General features: G+C 43.2%; 1 protein-coding gene across 1 annotated transcript; it reads left to right on the top strand.

The window, feature by feature from the left end:
* The first annotated feature begins 9,322 nt into the window (after positions 1 to 9,322).
* On the top strand, positions 9,323 to 13,315 carry LOC130565460 (YLP motif-containing protein 1-like). Its single transcript, XM_057352190.1, has 3 exons — positions 9,323 to 10,098; positions 10,231 to 10,337; positions 13,171 to 13,315. Exons 1-3 carry the CDS (start codon positions 9,592 to 9,594, stop codon positions 13,313 to 13,315), a joined length of 759 nt encoding a protein of 252 aa, XP_057208173.1. The 5' UTR covers positions 9,323 to 9,591.
* Positions 13,316 to 14,598: the final 1,283 nt, after the last annotated feature.

Here is a 14,598-nt window from a genome sequence, read left to right as displayed (position 1 = left end):
TTAGAGAATTAGGCCTCCGCCCGTGACGGCCGGTGTTAGGGGGCTTCCCAACTTTGTGTGGAAAGCTCTGGGTCCCCCTTCCTCTCCACTGGAGGGTCATAATTTCGCGTTAGCTTCTTCGTCTGACTCGCCCAGGCCAGTCAACGTCGCTCCGCAGAGATTGTGACGCGGCTCAGTGCTGTGGCGTTTTCCATAGGAACCCCATTCTGTCGGTTCGACACAACGTCGAGAGACCGACAGAAAGGGAACGTCTTGGTTATGGATGTAACCTCAGTTCCCTGATGGAGGGAACAAGACGTTGTGTCCTTCATGCCACAACACTGGCCGCCCACCACAGCGGTCGGGGGAGGATGCTTTAGGCTCCTCAGACCAAAGGTGAATGAATGAGCACGCCGGCTTCCCTCTTATACCCGGACATCCGGGGAGGAGCCCGGCATGCAAATTTCATTCGCCAATTTCATTGGCCTTTTCTAAACTAGTCAGAAGTTGATAGGTTCTCAAGAGCGAACCCCATCTGTCGGCTCGACACAACGTCGAGAGACCAACAGAAAGGGAACTATTTCCGGTATGGTAGTGTCAAACAACTTTTTTTTTAAACTGCCGTAAATTGTTTCGACCGGAAGTAGACGCAGTTTCGTGCATGCGCGGTACAAATTGTGTTTCCAGGATGGAATAAGATAAGAAAGCAGGGTATCTTGAGCTTGATGTTTCACAGCCAACCACCCTATCAAACCACCGTGCCCTGACTCGGGCTGAGGTGTTTTATTAATTATTTAAACCTCCTCAGTAGCAAGTTTAAAGTTAATCAGTTTAAAATAATGGGGCAACAGAATTAAAGTTAATCTTGATTTACTGTAAAATTAAAACCTGGATCAAACAATAGCTTAAATGTAAAACTGATTATTTTTAAACAGTTGTTTACAGTTTGGTGCAACAGAATTATTAAATAAACCTTGATTTAATCTAGATTTAAGCCTAATCCTTGTTGGTGCAACCCACCCTTACAAACTAGTTAAAACAGTAAAACTTAAGATTTTAAGTTGAGTGAACAAATTTAGATACTGAAAGTTGTGTCAACTTAAAAATGATGTTGAGAAAACTAAATGGGGAATTTTTTTTACAGTCAGCAAGCTGTCCATGAATTTTAAAATGTATAGTTTAAAGTGCTTCTCCATTTTACTATAAAGTAGGTCAGCTGACAGTCTCACAATGCCAACGAACATCCTTTATTGTAATCCAGCGAACTTTATAAGCAACGATTACAAATATTTGTCTTCTCCTCTGTCTTTTTCATGGCTCTAGGTAAAGATGAATGGCTTCTGGTGGGGCAGCGGATGTGTTTTTGCACCCTGAGCGTAAACATGGAAGTGACCGTGCATAGAATCTATTAACTAACACATGCTCTACTGATTCTTTCACTTCCAAAATCATTCTCTCGACTTCCCACTAATGCCAATGTTGAATTCAGCCCAGTATGTCAAAGTCTCCTTACTATTTCTCCCCATGTACGTTTAGTTACTACCTGCTTTTTTTATTTTATACAAATGTCTGCCCTTCATCTCTTTATCCCAGCTCTCTTGCCATTCTTTTTTTAATATTTTTCTTCATAACAGACTTGATTTCACCCTTACCTAAAGGTACCCTAACATCAATTATATTTATTTTTTGCCAACTCATCCGTAATTTAATTTCCTATATGACGGCACTTTAATGCCAAAAAGAACCGAGCTCATTTGAAGCCCTCGTGCGCACATTACATGTTTTGTTCGCACAGTACAAGCCCTCACGTGCGAAGACGTCTCACATAGGATGTGCAAAACCATTTTTCTTGCCTTCACTTCTCTCCTTCACCTGCTGCTTTTGCGCACGCGAACACTTTTTATTTTTGGCGCGGGGCTGGACTTGCTGTTGTAACTGTAACCTCAAATGTCATTGGTTACTTCCCCTTTTCTGGAAGTCACTTGTGATTGGACGTCTGTGATCATCAATCTACACCTAAAGACATGGCTGTGCCAACAGACCAGGGGCCTCATTTATAAAACATGCGTGCGCACAGATTTGATCGTAAAGTGTGTGTACGCAAAAATCCACGGCAACATTCATATTAATAAAAACGCTCTTTGATGTGGAAAAGTGCTTAGCGCCACGTCAGGGTCTGAGCAGATGTACGCACTTTTGCTTGTCCGAGTGCTTTAGGTTTTTGGAAATATAATTCATTCCTGCTGCTTGTATAGGATTTGGATAATACAGATGCTGAATCCGAGCAAATAACTATTCTATCAGAAATTATAATAAACCTATTATAATAGCAGCCATCCCCAGTGAGCCTCATTGCACAGATCCGGTGCAAGGTCAAGGAAGAGGAGCATCAAGTGCTACTAGTTGCGCCATACTGGCCCAACCGGACTTGGTTCTCGGAGCTAATGATCTTGACGAAAGCTCCCCCTGGCCGATTCCCCTGATGAAGGACCTGCTTTCCCAGGGGAAGGGCACGTTATGGCATCCCAGGCCAGACCTCTGGAACCTCCATGTCTGGCCCCTGGACGGGACGAAGACATCCTGAGTGGCCTACCCCCTGCGGTGGTTAAGACCATCACTCAGGCTAGGGCCCTGGCCATTAGGCGGCTATACGCCTATAAGTGGTGCCTCTTCTCATCCTGGTGCTCTTCTCGAAGAGAAGACCCGCGGAGTTGCTCGATCGGGAACGTGCTGTCCTTCCAGAGACTCGAGAGTAATCTCTCCCCTTCCACACTCAACGTGTATGTAGCTGCCATTGCCGCTCATCACAACCCAATTGCTGGTAAATCTCTAGGAAAGCACAACCTGATCATTTGGTTCCTAAGGGGCGCGAGAAGGCTACCGCCTCATCTGTGCTCCTTACCCTCTCGCGACCTTGATGCGGTCCGGGGGGACCTCAACAGGCCCCCCTTCGAGCCCCTTGGAGATGCCGCTCTTTCTCACCTCATGATGAAGACGGCTCTCCTGATGGCGCTCAAGAGGGTAGGGGACCTGCAAGCATTCTCCGTGTCCACAGATTGCCTAGAACTCGGGCCCGGTGATTCTTACGCTATCCTGAGACCCCGGCCCGGCTACGTGCCCAAAATTCCCACCACTCCCCCTAGACACCAGGTGGTGAACTTACAGGCGCTCCCCACCGGGGAGGAAGAGCCAACCCCATCCGTGTTGTGTCCAGTACGCGCATTGCGCCTCTACTTGGACCGCACACAGAGCCTCAGGAGCTCTGAGCAGCTCTTTGTCTGTTTTGGAGATCAGCAGAAGGGGAGGGTTGTCTCAAACAGAGATTGGCGTACTGGATCATGGACGCCGTCACTACGGCGTACCGGTCCTAAGATCGCCCCACTGGGCACTGGCTCAAGGTGCCTCTCTGGCAGACATCTGCAGAGCTGCGGGTTGGGCTACGCCCAACACCTTTGCTAGGTTCTACAGCCTCCGCGTAAAACCGGTATCAGCTCGAGTCTTGCAGGGCATCAGGTAAGACCGGCGGCCGGTAGGGCGTACGCCTGCGAAAGCACCTTCCCCCCTCCTAGGTGGGTCAGCGTGCTATTTTTTGCCCCCCTTCTTCCCCCATTGGCTGAAGAACAGGCATTCCATCCATCACTAAGCAAGCACCTCCTGCTGCGGGCGGGCTGGGCAGAGCAGCAATATGCACGTGTACTTACACACATAGACATTGACACGCACACATATGGACGCGCAGACACACGGATTTAATGTTGCTGTGGTTCAATGTGAGAGACACCTATTAAATTCAATGTTTTATTTAAATATATTATTATTCTAAATATAGTAAATATTATCATTACTATACTGGAACAATAAAACACAATAGAATAGTTCAGAACTTTTACTATTTATTGTACAGACCACAACTGGTCAACAAATAAGTCTATAAATTTTGCTTCTAAAGACATGTACCAACTTCACAACTGCTAGACATACTGTACTGCTTATTTTTTGTAGTATTTTACAAAAGTAAACAGTTTAATAACAATAAGTGCTCTTAATGTTTTGACTGCTTTCCAGTATTATAGCGGAATGTTAGTTCATGCATGACATTGCATTTTAGGAGACGGAATATTTAATTACTCGCAGTTATGGTTTGACAGCGGAGCGTGAGAACAGTTTCACTTTCGCTTTGGAAATGTTATAGTTTTGTGTTACACGCAGCAGCATCCCTCCCTGCTTCAGTGCCTCATTCCATCCATTTTTAAAAAGTATCTGTGCTTTGCTTCACATTGCGGTGACATTATATGGCAGAAAGTAAACGAACGCCCACAGGCTGTAGCGTAATATGTTTTACTGAGCAGTATGGAGGTATACGTTTTCAGCACGTTTCAGTGTGGATAGGCAGAATTTGGAAAACGTGTGAAAATGCTAGTGTGGTCGAAGACCGTTTTAAAACGAAAACTCAGTTTTCAAAGGGAAACGTATGGACAAGGTCTCAGCGACTAATTTTGTGGTGGCATGTGACCATGTGAGGTGCTTCATTAGATTAGAAATACTTGCCACTGACGTGGAGCTTCTTTCTTCCTGGGCATAAGTTGCACGTTACATACACATTCCTTGTCTTTCACCATAACGAGGGAAAAGTAGTGCTTATATTTCCAGTTTGCGAAAGCTACATTTGAACTTGTTACTCTTGCCATCGCTGTCTGACTCTATTCATAGGTGTACTGTGGGACTGTGTTTGTGTGTGAAAACCTGCCCTACTCTGCCTCTGGTTGGCAAAAGATTCAAATTTACATTACCTATCATTATCATTTATGCAGTTATCTCCCACCCCACTTACACACACACACCAATCAAAATCAGTTATGTGTCCCACCCCCAACACACACAGCAGAGAAAAAAACTTCCTTTGGATGAGAGAGAGCCTACTCAGATGAAAACTGCTTCAGTGAGCTCAATTATAGTACATTTACATTTACATTTAGTCATTTAGCAGACGCTTTTATCCAAAGCGACTTACAAAGAGTATAAGGAGCAATAAGTGATATGTCATACAGGAGCAATAATGCAATAGGTGCCAATACAAAGTTACTAGTTTTAACAAAGCTAGACCACTACCTGTTGTGAGAAAGCGAGAGGGTTAGTGTTTTTTTTTTTTTTGTCTGTGAAGTATTCACAGAAGATGTGGGTTCTAAGTAGTTTTTTGAATGTTGTGAGAGATGTGGTTGACCGGACCGAATTAGGAAAAATGTTCCACCAGGAAGGAGTTGTGAATGAGAATGAGCGGGAAAGCGATTTACTGCCCTTATGGGAAGGCAGTACAAGACGCCGCTGGTTTGCAGAACGCAGGGACATGACATCAATGAGCTAAAGATCAAATGGAGTGGCAGGAGGCTGAATCGTACTCACTGTGGGTCGGGCCAGACGAACAGGACAGGTGGCGATCATGTGTCCTGCTCCCCCACAATATAGACACAGCCGTTGAGCTATGCGGCGGGCTCGTTCCTCACGAGAGTGCCGGGTTTGGTCAACCTGCATGGGTACTGGGTCTGGAGGGTTGTGAGGGGAAACTGGGGGGAGATTGCTAAGAAGATGCAGCGGGTTTTGCAGAGGTCAGTCAGAAGCGAGATGATGTACGCTATCTTCAAGGCATCTGTTGGGAACTTAAAAAATTAAGTCTAGGGATGTCTGTTTTTCCTGTTGCTGATAATTACCAGCTGTGTATCACAAAGTATCACAACACGCTTAAGCAGTCACGTCACCAGAAAATAAGTTATCAGTGTCCCAATGTGAAGTGAGCCAGGGTCCTTACCAGTGCCCGAACCATGTATAGATATACTGATTTACAACCTCGGGAGCTGGGGAGGTGATTGAGACAGGATTTGAATTGAAACAGTACTTAGGCTGCTACTGATGCCGTTTCACAAGTATACTATATACAAATATAAGGTCGCATATTGAGAAACGGCCCTTGTCTAGATGTGAACTTTCCTTGCTTTCCAATTTGCCTACTTATACTGTACTATGCCCTTATAGTTAGCACTGTTTTTGTGTAGGTTCTTTTGAGTGCATAGCAAAATAATATGCACACACTAGGACATACTAAGGCTTGACGGAAGTGACAATATTTGCCTGTGATCCTTAACAAACTCGAACATCAAAATACAACTCTTTTTTGCATTTAAACATTTCCTCACTTAATTTTTGTCATGTAATGCTTACTGTATAGTTTAATTTACGCATCATGCATTTAATTGATTAATTCTGTGTAGTGCAACCACTGGCTAATCTAGGGGTTGAAATCTTATTGGCCCCTGAAGTGCCCCTGTCCTCTCAGGGCCTCTGTAGCCTACACCTGTTATGCGTTTTGGTCGATCGGATCACAAGTGGACGGCCATAGAGGGAGCGGACGAGTTGCCGCCGTTGGCCATGAGCCGGAATCCTGTTGCCAACAGCCATGATGGTGAGGAACAGGAAACGGGGAAGTCGTTGCCGTCTGCCCTCAGCCAGAAGTCATCGCCGGCCGCCAAGAGGCGGAGGAGGATCGGGCCATCCACCGAACATCCAGCACCACAACGTAGCACCGCGAGGAAGAGCCTCTCGGCTGGGTTGAGGACCGAGCGACCAAAAAATTTTTTTCCCTCCCCTCTCTCGTCCTTGTCGATCCTCGTGCTCCCGTCTCCGCTTCTCGTCTCGTCCGTATATACCCCCAGGCACTGCGGACGCCGAGACTGGCTCCCCGGGGGGGAGTAGGTACAGTCTCAGTGGTACCCCCGGCCTGTAAGGGGCGATGGGGGTATGTGGTGAGGAAGGCGGGACGGGAGCCGTGGGGCAGGGCTGGTGGCGTGAGTGATAATGGAAATCAGCTGTGCGTGCGCCGGTCCCGCATCGCCCACGGAGGAGATTGGGAGCATAAAGGGAGGAATCGACGGGACTGCCGACGAGAGAGGACCGGTCCCGGACATACTGTATGTTAAGTTTTGTTTATGTGTTTATGTTTGTGTGGCCGGCAGTCGTCCGTGAGGGGTGTGTAACTGAAGAAGTTTTGATTGTTGTTTTTAAAAACGGACAGCCTGCTAAACTTATGTGATAAGACAAGAATATAATGTTAAGCCTAAACATAATGTTTATTCATCTCTGTCAATAAATATCTGCTTTAAATCCTCTATATTGTGTTGAAGTCTGTGATTATTTATGCCATGTAGGCTATAGGCTACAGTATAAATAAAATATCTGATTGTGATGTGTTGAGTTTTATAATCGTTATACTATGCTTTATACATATTTGAATAGAGAATTACTCCAATTATGCATAACATTTAATCTTTAACGCACAGATTAAGTCACAAATTAATTTAATAATCCATTTGAGGGATGATAATTGTTTAAATTAAATTAAATAAAAATATTTTAACAACGTGACTATTTGGTCGTTAGGACGTGCTCATCACATCCCAGAAACGTTATTTGGTATGTCGCTGCGACGAATATGGTACGTTCCAGCTATGTCTCTTCAGGAGGTAATCACCATGTCCCAACAACGTCCAATGTTATGTCGTCAGGACGAATATGGGAATCACAAATTTACGTAGCTGGAACGTTATTATGGTACGTCGTGGCAACGAATATGGTCCGGTCCAGGTACATCTTCACAACGTAACTGTGTTAGCTGGGCTTACACTTTTGGTATGACCAAATACTATAGTATAGGGTTTTAAGTGTCAGACACTATTATCCGTCCCTGAACTATTTTACTATGCAACTGTTAACTAATATGTGCATCCTATATTTAATCTAGCTGCTAAACAAATAAGGTAAACTAGCTAATAAACAAGTGTATTGTTGTAGCTGTAGGGCAGTGATTCAAATTTTTACTTTCTCTGCCAACATTTTCACTGGCACTGCCACAAAAAGGGTACAGTTTTAATAAAAATGCACAGGGAAATGACAAAATTCCACTCGGGTCCTAAATTCCTCTCCTGAAATCAAAGAGCATCCTTATGAATTAATGCAGCGTCTTCACATACAGGATATCTATAAAAGCTCATATGACATTTTAGTCACTGAGATGGTCTCTGTGTGATCAAAATTTGTGCAATGAATGAATGAATGAATGAATGAATGAATGAGGTACACCACTTGCGCTTTAAAAACGGGGAGGACTTCGAAAGAAACTCTGGGTTTGCCAAAGAAAACCTGCTCCCGACCAGGTTAGGTTCACAGAGTAAGTTACTACTTTACTGACTCTGAGTATAAGTTACCTCTCTTTTAGAAACAGGCTTGAGTTACTTTCTTGGGTTTGACATACCTCACACTCTGAAACTGAAAACCCAGAGTTTCCCTCATTTTAGGATTAATATACTCAGAGTTTTTACTAAACCTCTTTTCTGAAATGGGCCCCTGTACTCATCTCTCTTTATCATTAATAAACCTTCATCATTCTCTAACTCCAGTGTTTTGTTTGGAAATCTGGTAGTGCCAGCAGCAATTGAAAAATGAAAAAGAACTATACTTGGCCCCCTTCTGTAAATTGTGGCCCCAATGTGGCCCCTGCTTTTATAAAATCCTATATTCGCCACTGAGTGCAACTAAAGTCTGCCCTCTCGTGGTAGGTTGTGGGTAGTGACAGCCGTTTTGAGTGTGCATTGATCTACACTTCGAATTTTCACCAAAAACAGTTGACCATCCGTAACCTAATGGATACTCATTTAAACATACTGTGACTCGAATACTGCTTAGGACGGATAGTATGCAAATTGGGACGCAGGGCTAGAATTGGACAGTAGGCCACTTGGGCAGCTACTGATGTCTTTTCACAAGTTCACAAGGACACAGTTCAGACAAGAACGCATTTTATGCTATTGAGTTTGCAGATGTTTGTATTTAGAGGTCAAAAGAGCAACATTACTTACACCTTACTCAAGCATCATGCTTAAATGTTGGTCATTGAAAAGAGACATGTCTGATGTCAGAATGTTTCACTCTCTTTATTATGCTGCTTAATGAAGCTGAAAATTGCTGTATACATCATGTCATTTAAAACTGGGGGTTAACCTGACAAATCAGAAAAATCTTAGAAGAGCAGTTTATTACAAAATCATACTTTCCTGTGCTTGGTAGCCTACAGTATTTATCCAAATGAAGCTTTTGGTGAAGATGGCTAATTTTCCTAAGGGAAAAACATACTGAAATTGGCCTGAAATATTATAATTTTCTAAATGAGTTGCAAATGGTGTAAAATGTTTTAATGGTCTCAATTCGTCAATGCACAAATGTCACTGTTTGCCGCTAGTTGCGTATCCACAACGATAAGTGGCAGTGTTGAGCCGTAAAGCTTTCAAGTTTCAACGAAGAAGAATACTGACTCATCACGCAAATACTGACGTCACGCTCATGCTGGCTGGAGCAGAAGGACTGTCGTGCTCGCGTAGTCTGTGCTAAAACGGTATTTTATGTTTTGCATATTTGTAAAGTTAAAAACATATTTGGCATTTTCGCTTGATAGTTACAATTAACGCTATATATAATATATATATATTTGCAAAGTTGTAGCAATAAGTAACCGGTCTCATGCGATCAGGCGGCTAGGCCTCGTCTGCTCCGCAGTGTTTCGAAGCAAGAATGCATCCTTCTTGGGGCGGTTACGGAGGGGGACACCAGCCTCCCCCGCACGTCGGCCCGCGGCCGCATCAGTTCAGAGCAGCTCAGCCTCCAGGAGGAGGACATGCTGGATATGGAGCTCCATCTATTACAGGGTCATCTAATTTCTCTAGTTTTCACGAACAACATTTGCAACAGATGCAGCAGTTGCAGCAGCTCCATCAAAAGCAACTTCAGTCTGTACTGCACCACCCCGGCGGCAGCGGTGCTGGATTTGGCAGCGGCCCTCCATCATACTGGCAAGCAAGCGGCGCTGTTCATTCAGCGCCCCCAAACAATTTTCAAGATCCATTATCCATAAAAGCTTCTGCGGGCCTTCCTCAGCTTCCACTGTCGGAACTGAAGCCTCCACCCCCCGAGTCGTCATTTTCATCTGCAGCGCAGAACCAAGCTCCAAAACCAAAGGTTAGCGATGCCAGTGGGTCGGAAGCGGATACAAAGCCCGACTTTTCTTCGATGTCTCAACAGGCAAGCTTCTGTGGCATGTCTAATAAATGATGCCATACTTGCATTAGCTACTGTAATGCCATCGCGTGTCATTTAATACACCAGAAAAAAATCTGTGTGAAAGGTAATATTTACATGTTGTATTTTGTACAGGAGCAGCAGGACTATTGGTACGAGCAGCACCGTCAGAATTTACAGAAGCTTAAAAATGAAACGTCGAAGCAGAACCAGAGTTTAGTCAGTAACTCGTCAGGTGGGAAGTGGCCGCTGATTTTCAAGAACTGCGCCTTTAAAAAGAGTTATTTCGTATGAAGACGCAAAATATTCAGTGCTTCCAGTGCTTCTAATAAGCTAAGCTACACTCAGCGAGTAACGTTAACTCACAGTCTCTAGCAAAATACATTTTAAACAAAACCATAGACTATCATCTTGTCATAATGAAGACATTGGAACATCTTGGAAAGAGTAGCGTCCTGACCGTCACCGTACACACGCATGCTGACTGGAAATCAGACAGACAGCACAGCGGAGGTCAGAGTTTCTTAATTATGCTACATTGGTTTATTCCTCGCATAAAGCTATCGAATGACTTAAAAAGTGCATTGGTGGTTTCATGATAGTTAGTCCTTTTTGAAGCTTAAGAGTAATTTAAGCAGGGTCACAATCTGCAAAGGTTCACATACACTAACTTAAACAAGTACAATAGCGTTAATGTAAATCATTAATGTAAAGCGTAGTGTTAAAATAAAGTAATTTATTATGAAAGTCTACATCTACGTTCCCCTCTCCGTCCGTTTGTGATTGCGTGTCCATGCTGTGATGAACGCATTCCGGGGGTAACGTTAGGGGGAATTCCTCCGTCCATTCACTAACTTACTGCGTCCGAGGCTCTCGATCGCTGTTTGTCGGGTGTATTATACTTTCTCTTGTTCTGCTGATTAACTTACACACGCCCGGGAAAGCTATTACAGCAGATAAACGTAAATAATACGACGCGTCGACGCATTTCACGCATGTCGTTGCAGCCCTAGTTGTTTTTATTCTTAAGTTTTTACTGTTCCTGTCACACACAGTAAGCATAAAACAATGAAAAAACACTTTAATGTGCCGAAGCCATCAGAACTGAACCGAACCGAAAACCGTGGGTGAAAATTGAGGTTCGTATTGAACCATGGGTGAACTGTATTGTTGCATCCCTACTACACAGGATCGATAAAATGCAACCCTACCGTGAGCATCAAATCTGAGGAGGGGTGGGGAAAAACCCTCGCGAATATTTTGAATTTGGACTGCAATACCAAGCTCAATGATTCAATGTTACATACGGCTCCTTTAACATACCAACAGTCATGAAACCCATTTTAACACTCCGATGCTTAAATGGACATTGAGGATTACATTTTATGTTCTTGATTTTAATCTGCGTTTTTTTTTTTAAGGAATTACTTTTATTTAATGTCCTGTGTTATTTTACTTGAGTGCACGAGAATCATGGAAGTTAATCGTGATCTCAATTCCCATGGAGAAAAAATATGATTTACATTTTAGCAAGAATCGTGCAGCCCTAGCACCCACTGACATCCACTGTATGGACACATAACCACCAAATATATGCAGACATTTTGTGTTCCATTGAAGAAAGAATCATATACAGGTTTCCAAAAACTGACCTATATATCAGTGGGAATACATAATGACAGAATGTTTATTTGGGTAAACTTTCCCTTTAAGTAAATACACTAAAGAGTAGATAAAAATAATACCTTTGTTTCCTCGGGTGGTGGAGGTGGAGGGGGCTCTTCTTTGGGAGGTGGAGGTGGAGGGGCACTTTTGGGGGGTTCAGCTGGAGGTGGGGGAGCTTGGCTGTTCCCACCTGACGAGTTACTGACTAAACTCTGGTTCTGCTTCGACGTTTCATTTTTAAGCTTCTGTAAATTCTGACGTGCTGCTCGTACCAATAGCTTTGGCTTGGATAATGCTGTACGGACCCATTTAGCCATCTATGATGACACTGTAGGGTTGGAGAATTTAATTTAATTTCATTTTTAAAAATGTAAGCTTTCGCCGAACGAAAAATATATAGCAACTACTTTATCCTCTTTATGCGGAAAGACAGGGAATCTGGATATGTAACGTGCAACTTATGCCCCAGGAAGAAAGAAAGCTCCGACGTCAGTTGCAAGTATTTCAATCTAAATGAAGCACCTCACATAGGTCACATGCCAACGCAAAAATTAGTCGCTGAGGACCTTTGTCCCATACGTTTCCCTTTGAAAACTGAGCTTTTACGTATTAAAACGGTCTTCGACACAACTAGCAAATTCACGTTTCCAAATTCTGCCCTATCCACACTGAAACGCGTGCTGAAAACGTATACCTCCAATACTGCTCAGCTAAAACATATTACGCTACATGCCTGTGGGCGTTCGTTCTACTTTCTGCCATATAATGTCACCGCAATTGTGAAGCAAAGCACAGATCACTTTTTAAAAAATGGATTGGGAATGAGGCACTGAAGCAGGGAGGGATGCCTGCTGCGTGTACACACAAAACTATAACTATTTCCAAAGCGAAAGTGAAACTGTTCTCACGGCTCCGCTGTCAAACCATAACCTGCGAGTAATTAAATATTCCTGTTCTCCTAAAATGCAATGTCATGCATGAACTAACATTTCCGCTATAATACTGTGAAAGCAGTCAAAAACATTAAGAGCACTTATTGTTATTAAACTTGTTTACTTTTGGGTAAAATACTACAAATAAATAAGCAGTACAGTATGTCATAGCAGTTGTGAAGTTGGTACATGGTCTTTAGAAGCAAAATTTATAACTTATTTGTTGACCAGTTGTGGTCTGGTACAATAAATAGTAAAAGTTCTGAACTATTCTATTGTGTTTTATTGTTCCCAGTATAGGTAATGATAATATGTTACTATATTTAGAATAATGAATATATTTAAATAAAAACATTGAATTTAATAGGTGGTCTCTCACATTGAAACCACAGCAAACATTAAATCCGTGTGGTCTGCGCGTCTCATAATGTGTGCGTGTCAATGTCTTATGTGTGTAAGTACACGTGCATATTGCTAGCTCTGACCCAGCCCGCCCGCAGCAGGAGGTTGCTTGCTTAGTGATGGATGGAATGCCTGTTCCTCAGCCAATGGGGGAAGAAGGAGGGGCAAAAAATAGCACGCTGACCCACCTAGGGGGGGGAACGGTGCTTTCGCAGGCGTAGCCCTACCCGGCCGCCCGGTCTTTACCCTGATGCCCCTGGCAAGACTCGAGCTGGATACCGGTTTAACGCGAGGCTGTAGAAACCTAGCAAAGGTGTTGGGCGTAGCCCAACCCGCCAGCTCTGCAGATGTCTGCCCATGAGAGGCACCTTTGAGCCAGTGCCCAGTGGGGCGATCTTAGGACCGGTACGCGACGTAGTGACGGCGTCCCATGATCACGTACGCCAATCTCTGAAACGTTCCTGAGATAAGAACTGTGGTAATGGGCGTTTCGTTTCTGACACGCAGTGTATGAAGAAAGACCAATCACAACTGATTGGGCCAGTTGGCCAATCGGAGCACACTGGACTCGCGGTAGGGAGGAGCTTAGAGAAGCGGAACATTTGAACAGCTTCGGAGGAATCGTTTAGGGATCTTTGAGAAATGGATAGATACTAAATGCTTATTTTAAGAAAATAGCACCGTTTTTTAACTTTGATGCATTTGAACATGTTGTTGAGGACTCTAATACAACATTAGGACACTTACAAAAACCTTGAAACCTGCTCTTTAAAGAATCATACTTTTTACTCCACTACATCTTATAAATAAATATTGTTGTTTTAACATTTTAATCCGTGTTTACATTAAAATCACTATCTTCTTTTAATTAAGTAGTTTTAATTTTAAAAGTAAAAAAGACTGATTTTTTATGTACTTACTGTATTAAAGGTAAAAAAATGAAATAAACTTAGCTCTGTATACTGTGGTAGGCTATATGAGACCAGTTTTTTATTGCACTTATGATTTTTGTTGTCCTTATGTTGTTCCAATTGCTTCCATTGTTTCCCTCATCTGTAGGTCGCTTTGGATAAAAACATTTAAAATGTGTTATGAAATACTAGAGCATGATATATGCTCTGTATTTTTTTCCTCCAAGTAATATCCGACTCTATTTTCAGTCTCATAATATAATTGAGTAAAGTAAAAATACTACTATCTGTCTCTGTTTATTGTACAAAACTATCACCGATAAAAGACTCTAATGCAGAGTGGCGTTAAAGCGAGCCCGCGCACCCGGAACTCAGAATGATGCGCTTAATGCATTCGCTTCGTTATTTACAGTTATGCGCATCCCGGACGCACAATGATGCGCTTAAAGCACCTACTCCTTCTGAAGTCCCGGGGATCATTTTGCTCCCCAAAGTAAATAATAGTTAGAACACAACGAGAAGAGATGATATGTTACATGTTTAACACATAGTGCGTTGCACAATCCAGACATGTATACAGTTAATCAGAGGTT

Source organism: Triplophysa rosa, linkage group LG15, assembly GCF_024868665.1.
Source record: "Triplophysa rosa linkage group LG15, Trosa_1v2, whole genome shotgun sequence".
NCBI lineage: Eukaryota > Metazoa > Chordata > Actinopteri > Cypriniformes > Nemacheilidae > Triplophysa > Triplophysa rosa.
This window is presented reverse-complemented; position numbering and strand designations above follow the sequence as displayed.